This window comes from Sciurus vulgaris, assembly GCF_902686455.1.
Source record: "Sciurus vulgaris genome assembly, chromosome: 3".
NCBI classification, from domain to species: domain Eukaryota; kingdom Metazoa; phylum Chordata; class Mammalia; order Rodentia; family Sciuridae; genus Sciurus; species Sciurus vulgaris.
In genome coordinates this window covers 25,276,999-25,292,094 of record NC_136463.1, presented here as the reverse complement: position 1 = coordinate 25,292,094, position 15,096 = coordinate 25,276,999, and the positions used below count along the sequence as shown (strand labels likewise).

General features: G+C 49.6%; 2 protein-coding genes across 3 annotated transcripts; one reads left to right on the top strand and one right to left on the bottom strand.

Annotated features, from left to right (window-relative positions):
* PRR15L (proline rich 15 like) lies at positions 1-8,893 on the top strand. 2 transcript variants are annotated; one of them, XM_079134757.1, is made up of 3 exons: positions 1-385; positions 4,494-6,467; positions 6,517-8,893. In XM_079134757.1, exon 2 carries the CDS (start codon positions 4,525-4,527, stop codon positions 4,825-4,827), a length of 303 nt encoding a protein of 100 aa, XP_078990883.1. In that variant the 5' UTR covers positions 1-385; positions 4,494-4,524; the 3' UTR covers positions 4,828-6,467; positions 6,517-8,893. The 2 variants fall into 2 exon arrangements, with proteins under 2 accessions (XP_078990883.1, XP_078990884.1); XM_079134758.1 differs by having other exon boundaries at positions 4-385; positions 4,497-6,467.
* On the bottom strand, positions 7,792-14,912 carry PNPO (pyridoxamine 5'-phosphate oxidase). The gene is made up of 7 exons (XM_079134756.1): positions 14,658-14,912; positions 13,396-13,520; positions 12,146-12,245; positions 10,952-11,005; positions 10,580-10,708; positions 10,210-10,280; positions 7,792-10,057 (listed from the first exon to the last, which is right to left on the bottom strand). The coding sequence occupies exons 1-7, from the start codon at positions 14,793-14,795 to the stop codon at positions 9,889-9,891; spliced, it is 786 nt and encodes a 261-aa protein (XP_078990882.1). The 5' UTR covers positions 14,796-14,912; the 3' UTR covers positions 7,792-9,888.
* Between the last annotated feature and the right edge of the window lie 184 nt (positions 14,913-15,096).

Below are 15,096 nucleotides of genomic sequence, written 5' to 3'. Positions count from 1 at the left end.
CCCTTGGGATTCCCTCCTCCAGGCCAGCAGTCCCAGGAGGACCCTGGCTTCTGGGTAGATACAGGGTCGCTGGGATTGGGTTTCTGGGGGTGATGAATATTCATCAGCCTGAGCCAGCCTCTGCTTCTGTTTACTTAGCCGGGAGGGGCCGGGTTTCAGGTTCACCTTGACTCTGGGAGCTGCAGCGGAGCAGGTACCCGCTCCTGCACCTGTTTCTCTTGCACCTGCAGCTGCTCCTACCCACCTCTCCTGGCTGAGCCTGGCCTGCGTGGCACCCTGGAGGCACCCTCTCCTCCCCCAGCCTCGCCCTCCCAGGGCAACTCCTCCACTCAGCTCCTTCTCTAGGGAAGGTCTCGCCTTCAGCCGGGAGCAGTCAGGATTACAGGTACAGGCAGAGGGCCAGTGGGTGGGGAAACCAAGGCACAGTCTCTATTCGGGGCTCCCAGTGCTGCCTCCACGGCCGGCAAGCCCAGCAGGGAGAGGAACCCAGGCGCTGTCTCCTTCCAATCTCATCCCACTGGTCACTTGGAGTCAATCCAGGCCTCCAACAGAGCTCCTGCTGAAAAAGCCTTGCTCAGAAGCTGTTCTCTATTAACTCTTACTAAATTCAAGCCCACTCCTGTTCCTCCCCCAGCTGGGACTAGGTCTGGTAGTCTGGTAGGTGCACCTCACCTTTCCTATTCAGGCTACTGTAGTGCTATCCAGAGGGCCCATTAGGGGCCCTGCGGAGGGTGGGGGAGGGGTTCTGGGTTTTGTCTCTCAATACAGATTTTGACTCACCCCCCATCATGCCCCCTCCCCAGTCAGTGGTTAACTTATCCCAACTCAGAAGAGGCCAGGCAAGCCCTTCAGAGTAGCTCATTGAACATAGGCAGGGTAGTGGGGACTGTCCTGGGGCACCCATGTGAATACCACGGTGCTGGCCACCAAAGGTAGACTGTCCCACGAGGAGTTCTGTGAGCCCAAAGCTGTGCAAACAGCAGAGGTGGAATTGGCATCCTCAGGGGCTGATTTCCATCATCCATGGATTGCAGCGCCTGAGGGCAAGGGCCCAGCCCTCAGCCCTCAGCGTGGCCAGCCTGCAGGCTCACCATGTTACCAAATGCTGGGTGTGTGGGACCCTACCCTGTCCTCACCCCCAGAAAATTCCTGCTGGCCTTCTGGTATCACTTGGTTTCTTTACTCTCCCCCTAGGAGCTGTCACAATCCACTCCTAGGTGTCCTGAGAACCAGATCACAACCCTCCCAAACCCAGAAGGCCAGCAGGATTGAGCATGGTCATATGTCTGGAGATACCTTGCTCTTTGCAATTTTGAGTATTTGGGAAGTTTGGATATCACACCACCTTTGAAAACCAATTCAGATTTTACTCTGTCTTTTAAGGCCCGCTATTTAAAGATTACTGGGTTATTGTGTGAAGCAAATAATAGTCCTCTTCTCTGCTTTGCAAATTCAGATTTCCATATGTTAGGCTTGCCTAAAGGGACAAACACCTGCTTACTTGTACTCAGATGTCCTCCTGAACAGAAGGGGCAGGAAGGCATCCTAGGAAGACTAGAATACAAGTACAGGACACAAGCGCACCAATGACTTGGTGTATTGGGGCAGGCCCCAAGGCAGGGTATAAGTCTGTCCCTGTTTCTATGGCTTTCTGACAAGTTCCCTGTGAATTGTGGCATCACTTACACCAAGAAGTGAGGCCCGATGGATGCCAACTTGAAATATGGTACCTGTTGAAATAAGCATATTTTAACTGGCATAGGTAGAAGCCCCTTTCTTACATAGGTCTAAGAAATCCGTGTTAGAGGAGGTTCAGGCACTGGATCATCTTTCCCTGCATTCTCAATTCTCACGCAGCTCCACATGAGTGATGGTGGAGCCAGGGTACCCACAAAGCAGTGACTGGGGCTCCCACAGAGCAAGCGAGCACCCTGTTCCTCCTTCCCTGTCCTTCCCACAGCTCCTTCCAGAGGCCCATTCTGGCACACCAAGTTCTGTGCAGGGTTGTGCTAAGCCCAGGCGGGGCAAGCTGCCAAAGCAAACCTCTCAGACTGTCCCTTGGTATACTCACCTCTCGAGGGCACCCTGGAAGTATTCTGCCCTAAGTGGGAGCTGCCCAAGGTCTGTCCTTGGCTTCTTTTGCTATTTGAGCCCAGCTGAAGGAGCAGAGTGGGCAATATGGGGCTTGCTTCCTGGTCAAAGGGGTGGGAAGGAGTTCCCTGAGTGTGTATCAGGGGAAGAGAGTACAGCTATGGAGGAGCAGGAGCAGGAGCAGGAGCAGGAGCAGGAGAAGGAAGCAACAAGGGCATTCAACTCATTCCCAGGCCATTCCTTTAGTTTTTCCTGAATTTGTTATGTTCTTCCTCTAAAAATATTCGTATCAATGGAAATTCTGGAAATCAGAAAACCAACGGGGAGAAAGCATCCTCTATTTCTTTTATATAAAGAAAACCACTAATAATCACTTGGCATATTTCTTTGTGATCTTTTTACAAAATAAAGTTAGCAGAGCATGGTGGCCCATGCCTATAAACCCAGCTTAGGAGGAGGTTCACAAGTTCAAGGTCAGTCTGGGCAACTTAGGAAGATCCTGTCTCAAAATAAAAAATAAAAAGGGTTGGGATGTAGCTCAATGGTAGAGCACCCCTGGGTTGGATCCCCAGTACCACACACACACACACACACACACACACACACACACACACACACACACACAACATGGCGAAGACTATCAGCTTTTATAAGGAGGTAATATATTTGTTTGGACCTGGGTCACCTGGCCATCTAGCTTTCTGGTATCCCCTGTCTTCTGTACTCTCTTCCTGGTGTCCTAGGTGTCCTAAGAACCAGATCACAACCCTCTCAGACCCAGAGATGCCTTTACTTATCATCACTCTGCTCTCTCATCTATCTTCATTCCTCTGGTCTGCTGTCCCCCACTCTTGTCTTACATGCCCCCCAGACATCAATGGCACCCAGGCAACTTCATCTTCCAGAACTTCTGCTAGCTCACGCAGCACCTTTGTGGAAATTAGTGAAAGGTGCAGCCTCTGGAGAGGGAGCTCCGAGTCGGGGCACACCTTTTTGAGTGGAGAAGCCTGGATTTCACCCTCACACCTCTCCCTGGGGTATCCTTAGGGAAGGTACAGCCTGTGATGGCTACATCTCTGTGGGCTCCCCTTCGAAGATCTATCCTTATGGTGGGGTGGTGGGGAAAGGAAACCATTCCTTAGTAATCACCACACTTATCCTTTAATTTTGCAAAGCATGTCTAGCTCTGTGTGCAGAGATTAACAGTAGAGCTAAATGCTAGGGCTGGTGGGGGTAGATAAGGAAACTGAGGCCCAGAGAAGTGATTTGCCAGAGGTCACCAGGCTAGACAGTGCCCAGGATTTCCCACTCCCAGCGGAGGCTCCCTTTCTCCCATGATCCTTTTATTTTGTAAAGGAGGAAAGATATATTGTGGCTCGGAGTTTCAGGGGTTTTGGTTCCTGTGACTTTGATCGTAGGGTTTAGCTGAACATCATGATGGGAAGCGTGTGGTGGAGCAAAGCTGCTCACATCATGGTGGGCCAGGAAGCCAAAGGGATTCAGTTCTCCCTTATGAAAGCTCAGCAGCCCCTTCAGCCCTGTTGGTCACTGCTGGGAAGGTCAAATTTCTTGGAATATCACAAATTTTCTTTAATTTTCTAAGGCATTCCAAGCAAAATGCATGGAATGTTTCTGTCTGCATGGTCATAGTCTGCCCAATCTGGGCAATAGGGTCTGGTGGTATTTTGGGAAGGTTGGGCTCTGGTGTCCAGGTCCTGCATGCCCTGTGACTGGGCAAGCTGTTCCAGCGCCTACAGCCCTGAGGGCCTGGAAGGAATGACCTCAAAGCTCCCTATAGCTCTGTAGGACAATGGGATGTAGTTGTCCCACAGTCCCTCTGTCTGGCTTAGTGGATTCTCTGTTTACTTTGGTGGCTCTTACCCTAGACTCTTCTTCCTTTCACACTTTCCCAAAGCATTATATCACACCACCTACTTGAATCCAGGGTTTCTTTGGCCCTACCTCCAATTCTTTCTTCAACTCTTAAAATAGCCAATGAGGGGGCTGGGGCTGTAACTCAGTGGCAGAGTGCTTGCCTAGCATGTGTGAGGTACTGAGTTGGATCCTCGGCAGCACCACATAAAAATAAATAAATAAAAGTAATTAAAAAAAAAAAAAAATAGCCAACGATTGCTGGATGTCATGGTCTATGCCTGTAATCCCGGGCAGGAGGCAGGCAGGAGTTCAAAGCCAGACTCCGCAATGGTGAGGCCCTGCCTCGAAATAAAATACAAAAAAGGGCTGGGCATGTGGCTCCGCGGTTGAGTGCCCCTGAGTTCAATCCCTGGTATCCTCCCCCACCCCCCCCAAAAAAAGCCAGTGATTACTAAAGAGCCTGGAGAGGGCTGATCCAAGGCACCCACCGGATTTGCCCACTGACTTTGTCCCTTTCCCTGCTCCAGCAGGAAGCCTCCCCTCAACTCAGGGAACGTCATGAGCGAAGTTGGTTGGTGGAAGTTGACTTTCCTCCGGAAAAAGAAATCCACGCCCAAGGTGCTGTACGAGATCCCTGACACCTATGCCCAAACAGAGGGAGGCACGGAGACCCCGCGGCCTGACGCTGGAGGCCCCAACAGCAACTTTAACACCCGCCTGGAGAAGATTGTGGATAAGAACACAAAGGGCAAGCACGTCAAAGTCTCCAATTCGGGTCGCTTCAAGGAGAAGAAAAAAGTCCGGGCCATGCTGGCGGAGAATCCCAGCCTCTTTGATGACCGAGAGGACAAAGGACAGTGAAGGGGGCCGAGGAAGCTGCTAGCATCTCCCTGCTCCCTGACATCAGCCGAATCTGAGACAGGAGCTTGCCACGCTGGCCTCTGGTCATAGCTGAAGCCATAGGGGCAGTTTGATGCCTGCTGGCAGGAAATGTCTGGGTTTTAAGTTTGTGTTTCTGTGCCCCAGCTTTGTGTAAGGCATCTCCTCCTCCCCTGACCACATAAAAATGGTACTCTTGATGGAAGAGGAAGACTCCCACCCTGGAAGCACAGGCTTCCTAGGAGCCACAGCAAGGCCTGGAGGGAGGCGAGGATGGTAGGGCGTAAAGAGGAGCGGCAGCCTCATTCCACCTGCCCTGTGAACACAGGGGCAAGGGTCAGTTTGAATTGCAGCTCCTTCTACTTTCTCTACTTGGAACTGTTCCCTGGACCAATCCTCGAAGAGCACATTTTCCAGAAGCCACGTCCATGTGATTGGGGGAAGGGATGGTTTCCTTGGTACCAGAGGCAGAGATGTTGAACTTGAGCTCACCTCTTAACACAAGCGGTAAACTTCCTGGAACTTTGCCCCAGGTGTGGAGGAGCAGAGGACCCGGTCCCTCCCTGGGAGAGCTGCAGAAGGCCAGACCAGTGATCCCCCAGGTTCCTGCCTTGGCCACCGATGCACAGACCCTCAAAGGGCAACGTCGCCAGCTCAAGGAGTCAAACTGGTGATGTGGGTGGGAAAGCCCTGGTAGGAACTAAAAGGAGCCAGTTTTCTCCTCTCCTCCTCCTGTAGTATTTAAGACATGAATCATGGAGCTTTGCATTTTGTTTAAAAAGTAATTGTAGGTTTCTCTTTGTGATAAACAATTCTGCAAAAGCGGAGAATCTATTTCTGCTCTTAGCTTGCATTTATGGAGATGTCTGTTTTTCATGTGCTCAGACTGTTTCTTTGAGCTTCAGAAAATATCCCCAGGTGTGTGAGAATACAGGACTTCTTCGGTCACTAATTTCACCATCAAGCTAGTTTTAGTATGGCGGGAGACAGAGGAAGGAGCTAGTCACACACACCTCAGTGGTTAGTTCCTTCTGGGCAACAGAGAGGCCAGAAAAGTGGGGCAAAATTTTTTAGTGACTGATCTTAAAGTCTCTGTGTGTGGTTTGGTTTGGGATCAGGATTCAAATGCTCGTTCCCCTACTTAGTAGTTGGGTGACCTTGAGAACATTTTCTCAAAGATTACTCTGAGCCTCAGTTCCCTCTTCTGTGAAAGGGGCTGTTGTAGCACCTATTTCCTAGGGCATGGTCCATATGAAATGGCCCATAAGGAGTTCCATAGTAGGTGCTCAGTTAAATACTGGTTTGCCTCCTTTCTTTATTACAGAATAATAAAGAAATTACATCATGCCTACAGCTTCAGTTTAAGAATGAGGCAAGAGCTGTCTTCCTATAATGTTTAGGGCAGGCTCTTTTTAAAGCCACAAGACCTGGGAACTGGAATAAAATTGGCCAAATCTCGGGAACTCATGGTGAGAAACAAGGAGAGTCCGGGGTGGCCACTGAACTATGTGGCCCTGCACCTTCCAGATCAGCTCCTTGCAGGCGCTGGGCCACCCCACCCCAGAGAACTGCTGCTGGACAAATTTATTGCCAAAACAAACAGAAATGTAAAAGGGGCCTTTGTTAGGTGCCTCCCCTGACCACATAAAAATGGTACTCTTGATGGAAGAGGAAGACTCCCACCCAGGCCAGGGGGAACTCAGATGATGAGTGAGGAGACCAGGAGTTGGAGGGATGGAAGGTGGGTTCAGGGGTGCTGCCTTCACTAAGGACTCCTCTCCTCCTGCTTCCCACTAAACTTTCTAGTCTTCTCACCGATTTCTCAATCCGAACAGTCTCCCATGGAGGAGCTCAGGCCTTCCCCAAAATCATAGTCCTGCCTCCTGTTAATAATTACCATTTATAGAGCACTTGTAACAGGCAGCAGGGCACAAGCATCCCACAAGGCTCCTCATTTAATCAGCTCATCACGGAGATGGGTGCTATTATCCCCATTTTCCAGATGAGTTAGCTGAGGCTCAGGTGAAATCACTTGCCCTGGGTCAGGCACTCACACAGGCAGAGCTGGGTTAGTCCAGTTGGTCTGCGCCCATAACCACTGCCCCTATGGAGCCTTCCACTGTTGATTTGCATCTTCTGGGGGGACTGAAAAAAATGAGGCTCAGAACAAAGGAAGAAGCATTGTCAGTGACCTTCTGCAGAAAGGGAGTGGGGAGGAAAATGCACAATGTCTGGGCCTTGGAATCCTAGGAGGTGAGGGCCACTTCAGGGGGCTGTACAGACTCTGGAACCGATAGGAAAGAGCCAACCAGCCCCCAGGCCGGGTGTGCCCTAGACCCCATACTGTAGGGCCTCCAACGTCAACCCAACTGGGAGATGACAACAGGGCCTGGCGCATGGTTCTGCCTATTACTGGTACTGCATTGCCATCTACTCCAGTATCATTGTGACCCCTCTTAAGTAAAAGGGTCTGTAAGCTCCCTGTCCTTTGTATGCTGACCTTGTTCACAACCCCCACGTGATCTTCACAGGAATCTTCCAGGGAAACTCCACACATATACCAAGAAGTTGGAAAGGCTGGCTGGGGTAAGATGTGGACACTTAGGAAGTCTGGGCCAGGCAGCTGAAAGTTTTCAGGAGACTAGAGGAGGAGGAACTGAGAGTGCAAATATGTGCAGGAGCCGGGAGAGGCTACGCGTTATCGACCACAGTTTCACTGGGACACAACCCAAGTGGAGGAAGGGGGAAGCAGGCCAGGCTGGCTGGAACTGCCCTCCACTGCCCAGAAGGAGCCGACCCTGGGTGGCGAGCTCCCCCTGCTGGACGCCCGACCTGCAAGGTGAGAAACAGGATAACAGTCACGTAAATTCCCCAGCTCCCTTCCTTTCTGAGGCAGGTGGAAGACTGAGGGGTGGAGATCCAGCCAAGTTAAACATTAATACCACACGTGGTTGACAGGCTTTTATTACACACTTGGCACGGCGACTGATGGACAGAGAACTGAAAAGGAACAGCCCAGACCAGGCTCGAGGCTGGGAGGTGACACAGCTCCCCCAAACACAGGTGGGGTGCAGTACTCCACACACACACACACACACACACACACACACACACACACACACACACACGTGCTCATAAAAGTTGCAGTCCATGGCACGACAAAAGGACCAGGTAGGTAAGGTCACCCTGTAGGTGGCCACAGGGTTAATGTGCCTTCCTTCATTCAGGCTTTAGCAGGGATCAACACAGAAGAGGGCTGTCCTTGGAGGACCCCTGCCAACAACAGAGACTGAAGCCCACACCCACACAGTTAAAGGAAGTGCAGTTTACAGAGCAGCAAGTTCAAGACCAACCAGTGCAAATAATTTTGGCTCCATCACAGCAAATGTTTACCAGCCTGGTTCCTCCCTGTGGCCAACAGGCCACTTGGGCATGTCCTTGATCAGCAGGCCTGTGCTCATGGGAAGCAAATGCAGTTTAGCGCAGAAAACAGACGAGGGTTATGAAAGGCTTACCAACTATGAAGGTGGGAGGCCTTGATTTAGAGGTTGAGACCAGTGCCTGTAATCACAGAGAGGCTTATAAAAATGCAGCACTGGATGCAGTGGGTCTTGGGTGGGTCTGAGGGTCTGTATCTCTTAACAGACTCCCAAGTGATGCTAATGCTGCTGGTCTACAGACCAGCCTTGGTGAATGGCAAGGATTTAAAACTAGAAGGTCTCACTCTTGGCTGCACAGATTTCCCTGAGGGATGTTGAAGTTCCCCAATGCCCAGGCTGCACTCAGATCAGTTAAATCCTCTCTGAGGATGGGACCTGGGGAATCAGGATTTCTAAACCTCCCTGGGTAATTCCAATGTAGGAGAAAACCAATGACCTAGGAATTATCTTCAGTAGAGGTGAGGAGTAAGGGAAGGGAGTGTGTGGATAGTCTGAACAGAAAATCTCTATAGTAATTTTATATTTGGAAAATAAATTTATGTGCACATACATACATGTGCACATGCATGCACACACTAAGTTTCCATAAATGAACGTGGACAGTAAAATTTTTTAAAAATCTTCCTGGCTTGTAAGTAACAAACAGCACATGAACCCCTCTTCAAAATTTCTGATGGGCTAGGATCCAATACTTCTAATGACACAATACTCACTACCTAACAGAGGCGCACTCCAATTTCTCCTCACGTGGAGATGAAACTTACTTATCTGAAACTTCTACCTATGGGTCCCTAGGAACTATGAAGAATAAATTTAATCTTATGCATATTGGTATGCTTCAAATAACGGAAGGTAGCAATCAGTGGGAGGTAAATGTTATAAAAATAATCTATCATAAATTAATGTTCTTTTACTTGTAAATTAATTCTAGCTAGTTTAAGCTGAGGGGGGGAAAGAAGACAAAAGAAAGAGAATTTATACAGATAGTAGGGTGTTTTGACACAGAAGGAGGAATCACACAGCAGAGGCATGACAAGGAGGGGTTGGGGGCAGTGCAGGAATTGCAACGACAGCAGCCATAGGCTGTTTCTTGGTTGCTATTAATGACTTAGCTACAGTGACTTCCAAGGCTCTGGTTCTCTCCATTTCAAATTTCAAATTATTAACAAGAATATCTGATTGGCTAGATTGGCTCAGGTACCTGCACTGGGACCAATCAGTTTGGGGCAATATAATTTACATGGTAATAGATTGAGGTTGGGCACCCTGTTGCCAGAAAGGGAGTCACACCAGCCACCACCGTTAGGGGGAGCCATTCCAAAAAATCTGCTGCAAAGTTAAAAAAAAAAAAAAAAAAAAAAAGAAGAAGAAGAAATGATTACAGGATTCTCTCGCATGTGTGATTCTCTATGGCTCAGTTACACTCCACTCCAGCAGCTAATTGAGGCCCGATTGAGTACGGAGAAGTCAGAGAAGGAGATCTGGAGAGCCACGGATATAAAGGGTGGGAAGGGAAATGGACTGAGTGTAGAAAAAGGGCCTGGCCTCCAATCCCACACCCTCTCTTAAGCACCTCCCTGCTCCACTCTAGCCAGGAGACTGGTCAAGGTGCAAGTCTCTCATAGAGCCAGCCTTCCTCCCCATGATGAGTCATGGGCCCCAAAGGGGAGTCTTGTGGAGGGACGTCCCGCCGAAAGACAATCCGGTCGTGCAGCCGGTTGGTTTGACCTTGCCAGAACTCTATCACCTGCGGGCACAGGATGTAGCCGCCCCTACAAGGAGAAGTAAAGGTTTACTCTCCTACCCTCACCCCTCACCCCAAGCCCTCTGGCATCCCATGAGGGTTGCTGGGAGAAGCATGTCTATAATTCCACAGACAGGGGTCCTGGTGTCCACTTCTGGAGGACGACCAGGCATTACTCACCAGTATTTGGGCTTGGGCACCTCTTGTTCCCGATAGAGCTGCTCCAGTTCCTCATTTTTTTTTCTCAAATACTGTTCAGAAGAAGGAAATGGAGAAAGAGCCAGGCCCAACAATGATTCATTTAAGGACTTACTGATTTTGTGCTCTGGGGTAGGTGCTGGGGACACCCAGATGAACTAGGCAGACAGGAGCATAGTCAACAGGAAGGCCAAACAAAGGAAATCTGTTCCTGGCCAGCCCTCTCTTCCCTAGGGAGAGCATCCTTTTTTCTTTGCCAGAGTCAGAGGACTCTGGAATCTCCTGGGGATGACCTCTAGGGATGAGCCCAGGTCCCTCACCACCTGGAGGACCACACAGGAACTCCACTCACCTCCCGATCAGGGATCACCGAACTCTGGTGGCTGACCACAGCACCAATCTGGCTGCTCTTAGGGCGGGAGTGGAAGTAGCGCTTGGCCTCCTCCTCAGGCAGCTTCTTCACAGAGCCCTCCACACGTACCTGCTCAAGAACAACCCTGGCTGGGGTGCTTTCGGTGCCACTGGCCCTTCCTACCAGCACAGGCCCTGGTGGTATTCTATCAGCTGCCTCTCCTCTCCTGCCCCAAACAGAGCAGCTGGCTGAGCATTGTGCCCAAGCACAGGCAAGACGTGCATCCAGTTGGGGGACCTGCTCTAGGCTCATCCATAAATTTGTTCCCATGAACTCAGTTCACACCAGGGTGTCCCAGGAACACTCACTCACCTGGCGGTTAAGGGGCTCCCAATAGAAGACCAGGGAAGCAAATGGATTAGAGTCCTGGAAATGAAAGAGAATTCATGGATAACCATCAGGACAGGGAGAAGATACTTCTGACATGCAGGGGGAAGGCAGGAGACACGCAGCATGCAGGCCCTCAGCAGATGCATTCAAAGTTATACCTCATTTAAACCTTCAAAGGTAGGCCTACTGTCACAGATATGGAGACAGGCTCAAAGAGTTTGTCATAGTAAGTGGAACAGCTTGATTTAAGCCAATCTGACTCCAAAATGAGGTTTGGGCTGGAAGAAGTGGCACACGCCTGCAACTTGGGGAGGCTGAGACACGAGGATTACAAATTCAAGGCCAGAATCAGTAACTTAGCAAGGCACTAAGCAACTTAGTGAGACCCTGTCTCAGAATAAATTTTTCAAAAAGGGCTGGGGGTTATAATTTAGGGGCTAAGCGCCCCTGAGTTTAATCCCTGGTACCAAACAAAAGAAAAGTAAAAACAAAACAACCCCAAAAGTAACAATGAAAAAAATGAGTCTTGGCTATTTCTGTCACTCATAGATTTGTGAGAAATGCATGTGTGGCTGGCATGGACTTGGGCAGGGTTACTCATTTTGGACTCATTCATTGAGTGCACACAGAATGCCAATTTTGTGTCCAACACCAGGAGAGGGACTGCAGGTAAAAGAGATAAAATAAATGCAGCCTCTCCATTATTATGTATGACTATAATGCATCAATTAAAAAGTTAAAAAAAAAAAAAAAGGATGCAGCCTTTATGCCCATAGAGTTTACTGCTTAGCACAGGAGACAAATATTAATCAAATAATTACACAAATAAACATACAGTCACAAACTAGACAAAAATGGCAGAAAGGAAAGTTGCAGGTTAAAATGACAGCCAACAGCTTCGGGGCTGACTCAGCATAGGAGTCAGGAAGGTTCCCCTGAGGAGGCAATGCTTGGGCTGAGACCTAAAGGAACAGCAATGATTAGGTATCTGTCAGGTGACAGCAGTAGGGATGGTTTGTTCATTCTCCAGAAAGAGACCACAAGTGCGAAATCTTCAGGCGGGAAGAAGCCTGAGCTTGGGAGGACTGGTTGTGGGTGGGAAGCATGAGAAGCCCATGCAGACAAGGGTGGAGGCTGGGGCTGGAGGCCCTGGGAGGATTGACCCTGGACCCTCACCAGCTCTTTTCCTTTTCGACTCTCGTAGTTAGTGAAGAAGCGGAAGCCATCCTTGCCAAAGCCCTTCAGCAGCAACATGCGGGCAGAGGGTTTTCCGTCTCTAGGGGCACACAGCAGAGTGCTATGGTGAGAACCCATTTCACTTGCTTTGATCCTCCTTCCCACAAGATGTCTGAGCATCCGCTCTGTTATGCCTGCTTATTTGGCTCTCAGGCAACCCACTCCCATGTGCCCCTAGGGATTTGTCCTGGGGGTACAAATATGACACTACTGCCTGGGGCCCTGTCATAGACTGACTGTCTATAAAGCCATATGTTGAAGCTCTAACCTCCCAAGTGACTGTATTTGGAGACAGACCTTTAGGGAGGTCATTAATGTTAATTGAGGTCATAGGGAGGGGGCCCTGATCCAATAGGACTGTCATCCTTGTAAGAGGAGAGAGACACAACGGAGCCCTCCCACTGCATAGGCGAAGGAAAGGCCGCGTGAGGACACAGTGAAAAGGCAGCTATCTACAAGCCACACAGACCAGTCTTACCAGAAACCAAGCCTGAAAGCACCTTGATTTTGGACTTTTAGCACCCAGAACAGTGAAAAATAAACATTTGTTGTTTCAGTCACACAGATCTAGTACTTTGTTATGACAGCCCTAGCAAAATAAGGCCCTAGGAACAGGGATCAACAATAATGCCACCAGCCAGTACCTAGGGATCATAGAAGGAGTTATTAATCAGGTGCTCTGCACAGAGCTCTGAAGCATACCTAGGGAATAGAGTAAGAGTCCTTCCTTTAAGCCCTGCGCTTCAGTGAGGGGGTAAAAGATAAGTTAAATAAGAAGTTAATATGAGATGTGTCAAAGGGTATATGATCCATTGTCAAAAATGAATGATAGAACTAAGTCCTGTGCTAGGTTTCATGACAGGGACAGAGCTTCATAGAGTGATCCCATCTTGAAGAACAGATGGGGCTTGGGCAGATAGGGAGAGAGGCAAAGGGTTGTGTATGGGAAAATCAAGGGCAGAGATACACAAGGCACTCCCTAATCACTGGAAGGGAAGTTAGTGACCTGGTTTTTGGTTTACCAGTAAGGTTTGGTTTACTGAGGCCCAGAGAGGATAAGTGACTTGCCTATGTCATACAACATTTTATAACAAAGGCGGAACCATAAAGTTGGCTTTTATTGAGTTGCGAGCTTTCTAAGTTTCCAGTTTCATCTGTACCCATCCCCTTGGGGCCCAGGATATGCCCACCTGGTGCAGGTAGCCAGACACATGGCATTGGCTTCCCCGATGTCAGGACACTGAACGGCCTCCTCAAACCAGGAAGCAAACTGCTTCATGGGGTCCAGAGAGGTCAGATGAGTTTCTTCAAATGCCTGGGAAGTGAGTTTTATTCCATTTAATAGACACATATAGTGCTTACTATGTACCTGGTACTGAACAAAGCACTATTCTTTTTCTGTAGTATTGGGGATTGAACCCAATGGTGCTCTACCACTGAGCAACAACACCAAACCCCTTGTTTTTATTTCTTATTTTAAGACAGGGTCTCACTAAGTTGCCCAGTCTGGCCTCAAATTTGCTATTCTCTTGCCTTAGCCTCCTGAGTTGCTGGGATTACAGGGTGCCACTACTGGCAGCTCCTTTAGTCCTCACAACAAAAAACAATACCCAGGGAAGTTAAGTTCTATGCCCTATCTTACAGATGAGAAAACACATACAAAGTCTAAAAGACTTGCTGGGTCCCACAACTAGTAAGGAATGAATCAGGGTCTCAGGATGTCAAAACTCTCTGCATATCAGAATTACCTGGGGAGCCTTAAAAAGGATAGATTCCTGCATTATCCACCCCCACCCCCAAACACACAATGAATTCTCATGCAAGTAAGTCTGAGATTTAATAAAATACTGCATATTTAACAAGCATTTCTAGAAATGCTCTCATGCAACCAGATGTAGTAACCATAACTCCGGATCCCTGGTTCCAAAGCAATTCTTTTGTTCCCAATCTTGAGAAGGTCAAGGAGGTAAGCAGAAGGTGCTGAGGGAAATGCTGAGAACTTCTCCCTCCTCCTTATTTAACTTATAAGGTGTTTCATCACTGTTGTAACACTTATCACCCTTACAGGGCTGTTGTACGCACATCGAAGTCCACAGTATCCTTGTGAGGTAAGTACTATCACTTTACGGGTGAGGAAATCTGAGTCCCAGAGAGGATGAGTGCATTGCCCAAAGTGATATGTACATCCAGTAAATGGCTGAATTCCAACCCTGATGGGCTTCAGAGTTTGAGCTCTTAACAACTAGGGTGAACTTCCTCCTGAACCCACCTTCATTCACGTCTCCCCTGAGTCCCTCCCCGGTGGTCGTCTCTGAATCCCGCTTCTCCCATCAGGGTGACCCCTCGCCCTTGCCCCACTCGGGGCTCCTCCAAACCCTCCTCTCGGTAGATGACTCCGCGGCCCCCTTCTCCCGCCCCTGGGGGAGGCCCTGCCCGAGCAGCGCGGCGGCACCTCTCGGTCCCCGCGGTAACTCTTGCGCATCGGTCCCAGGTCCATGACAGCTCCGCGACTACACAGGTGACGGAGGTAGCCCGACCACTTAGCAGGTCGCCCGAACGTCACAGTGACGCCCCTCAGTCCGCACGTCATGGGGACCGCTGGTCACGTGATCTGGCGTCGCCTAGCCCTGGGTTCCTTTGGGTTCGGAACCAATTTCTCAGCCTGGGCATCTAACTCGGGAAGGAAGTATTTGCTAGAGACCCAGACGAGCTAACAGGTATTAAGTCGTCGGAGCCAATGGGTGTCCAGGATCGGAGGAGGGAGACAGACAAGGAGAGGTCATTGGTTGGAGTTTTTCAGGAGCAAGGCCAATTAGAACGCGAACAGAGGAACCCAGGGGCCAATAGGCAGCGCCTCTGGGGGCGGGAGCAGAGAGACAAGGAAATGCTGT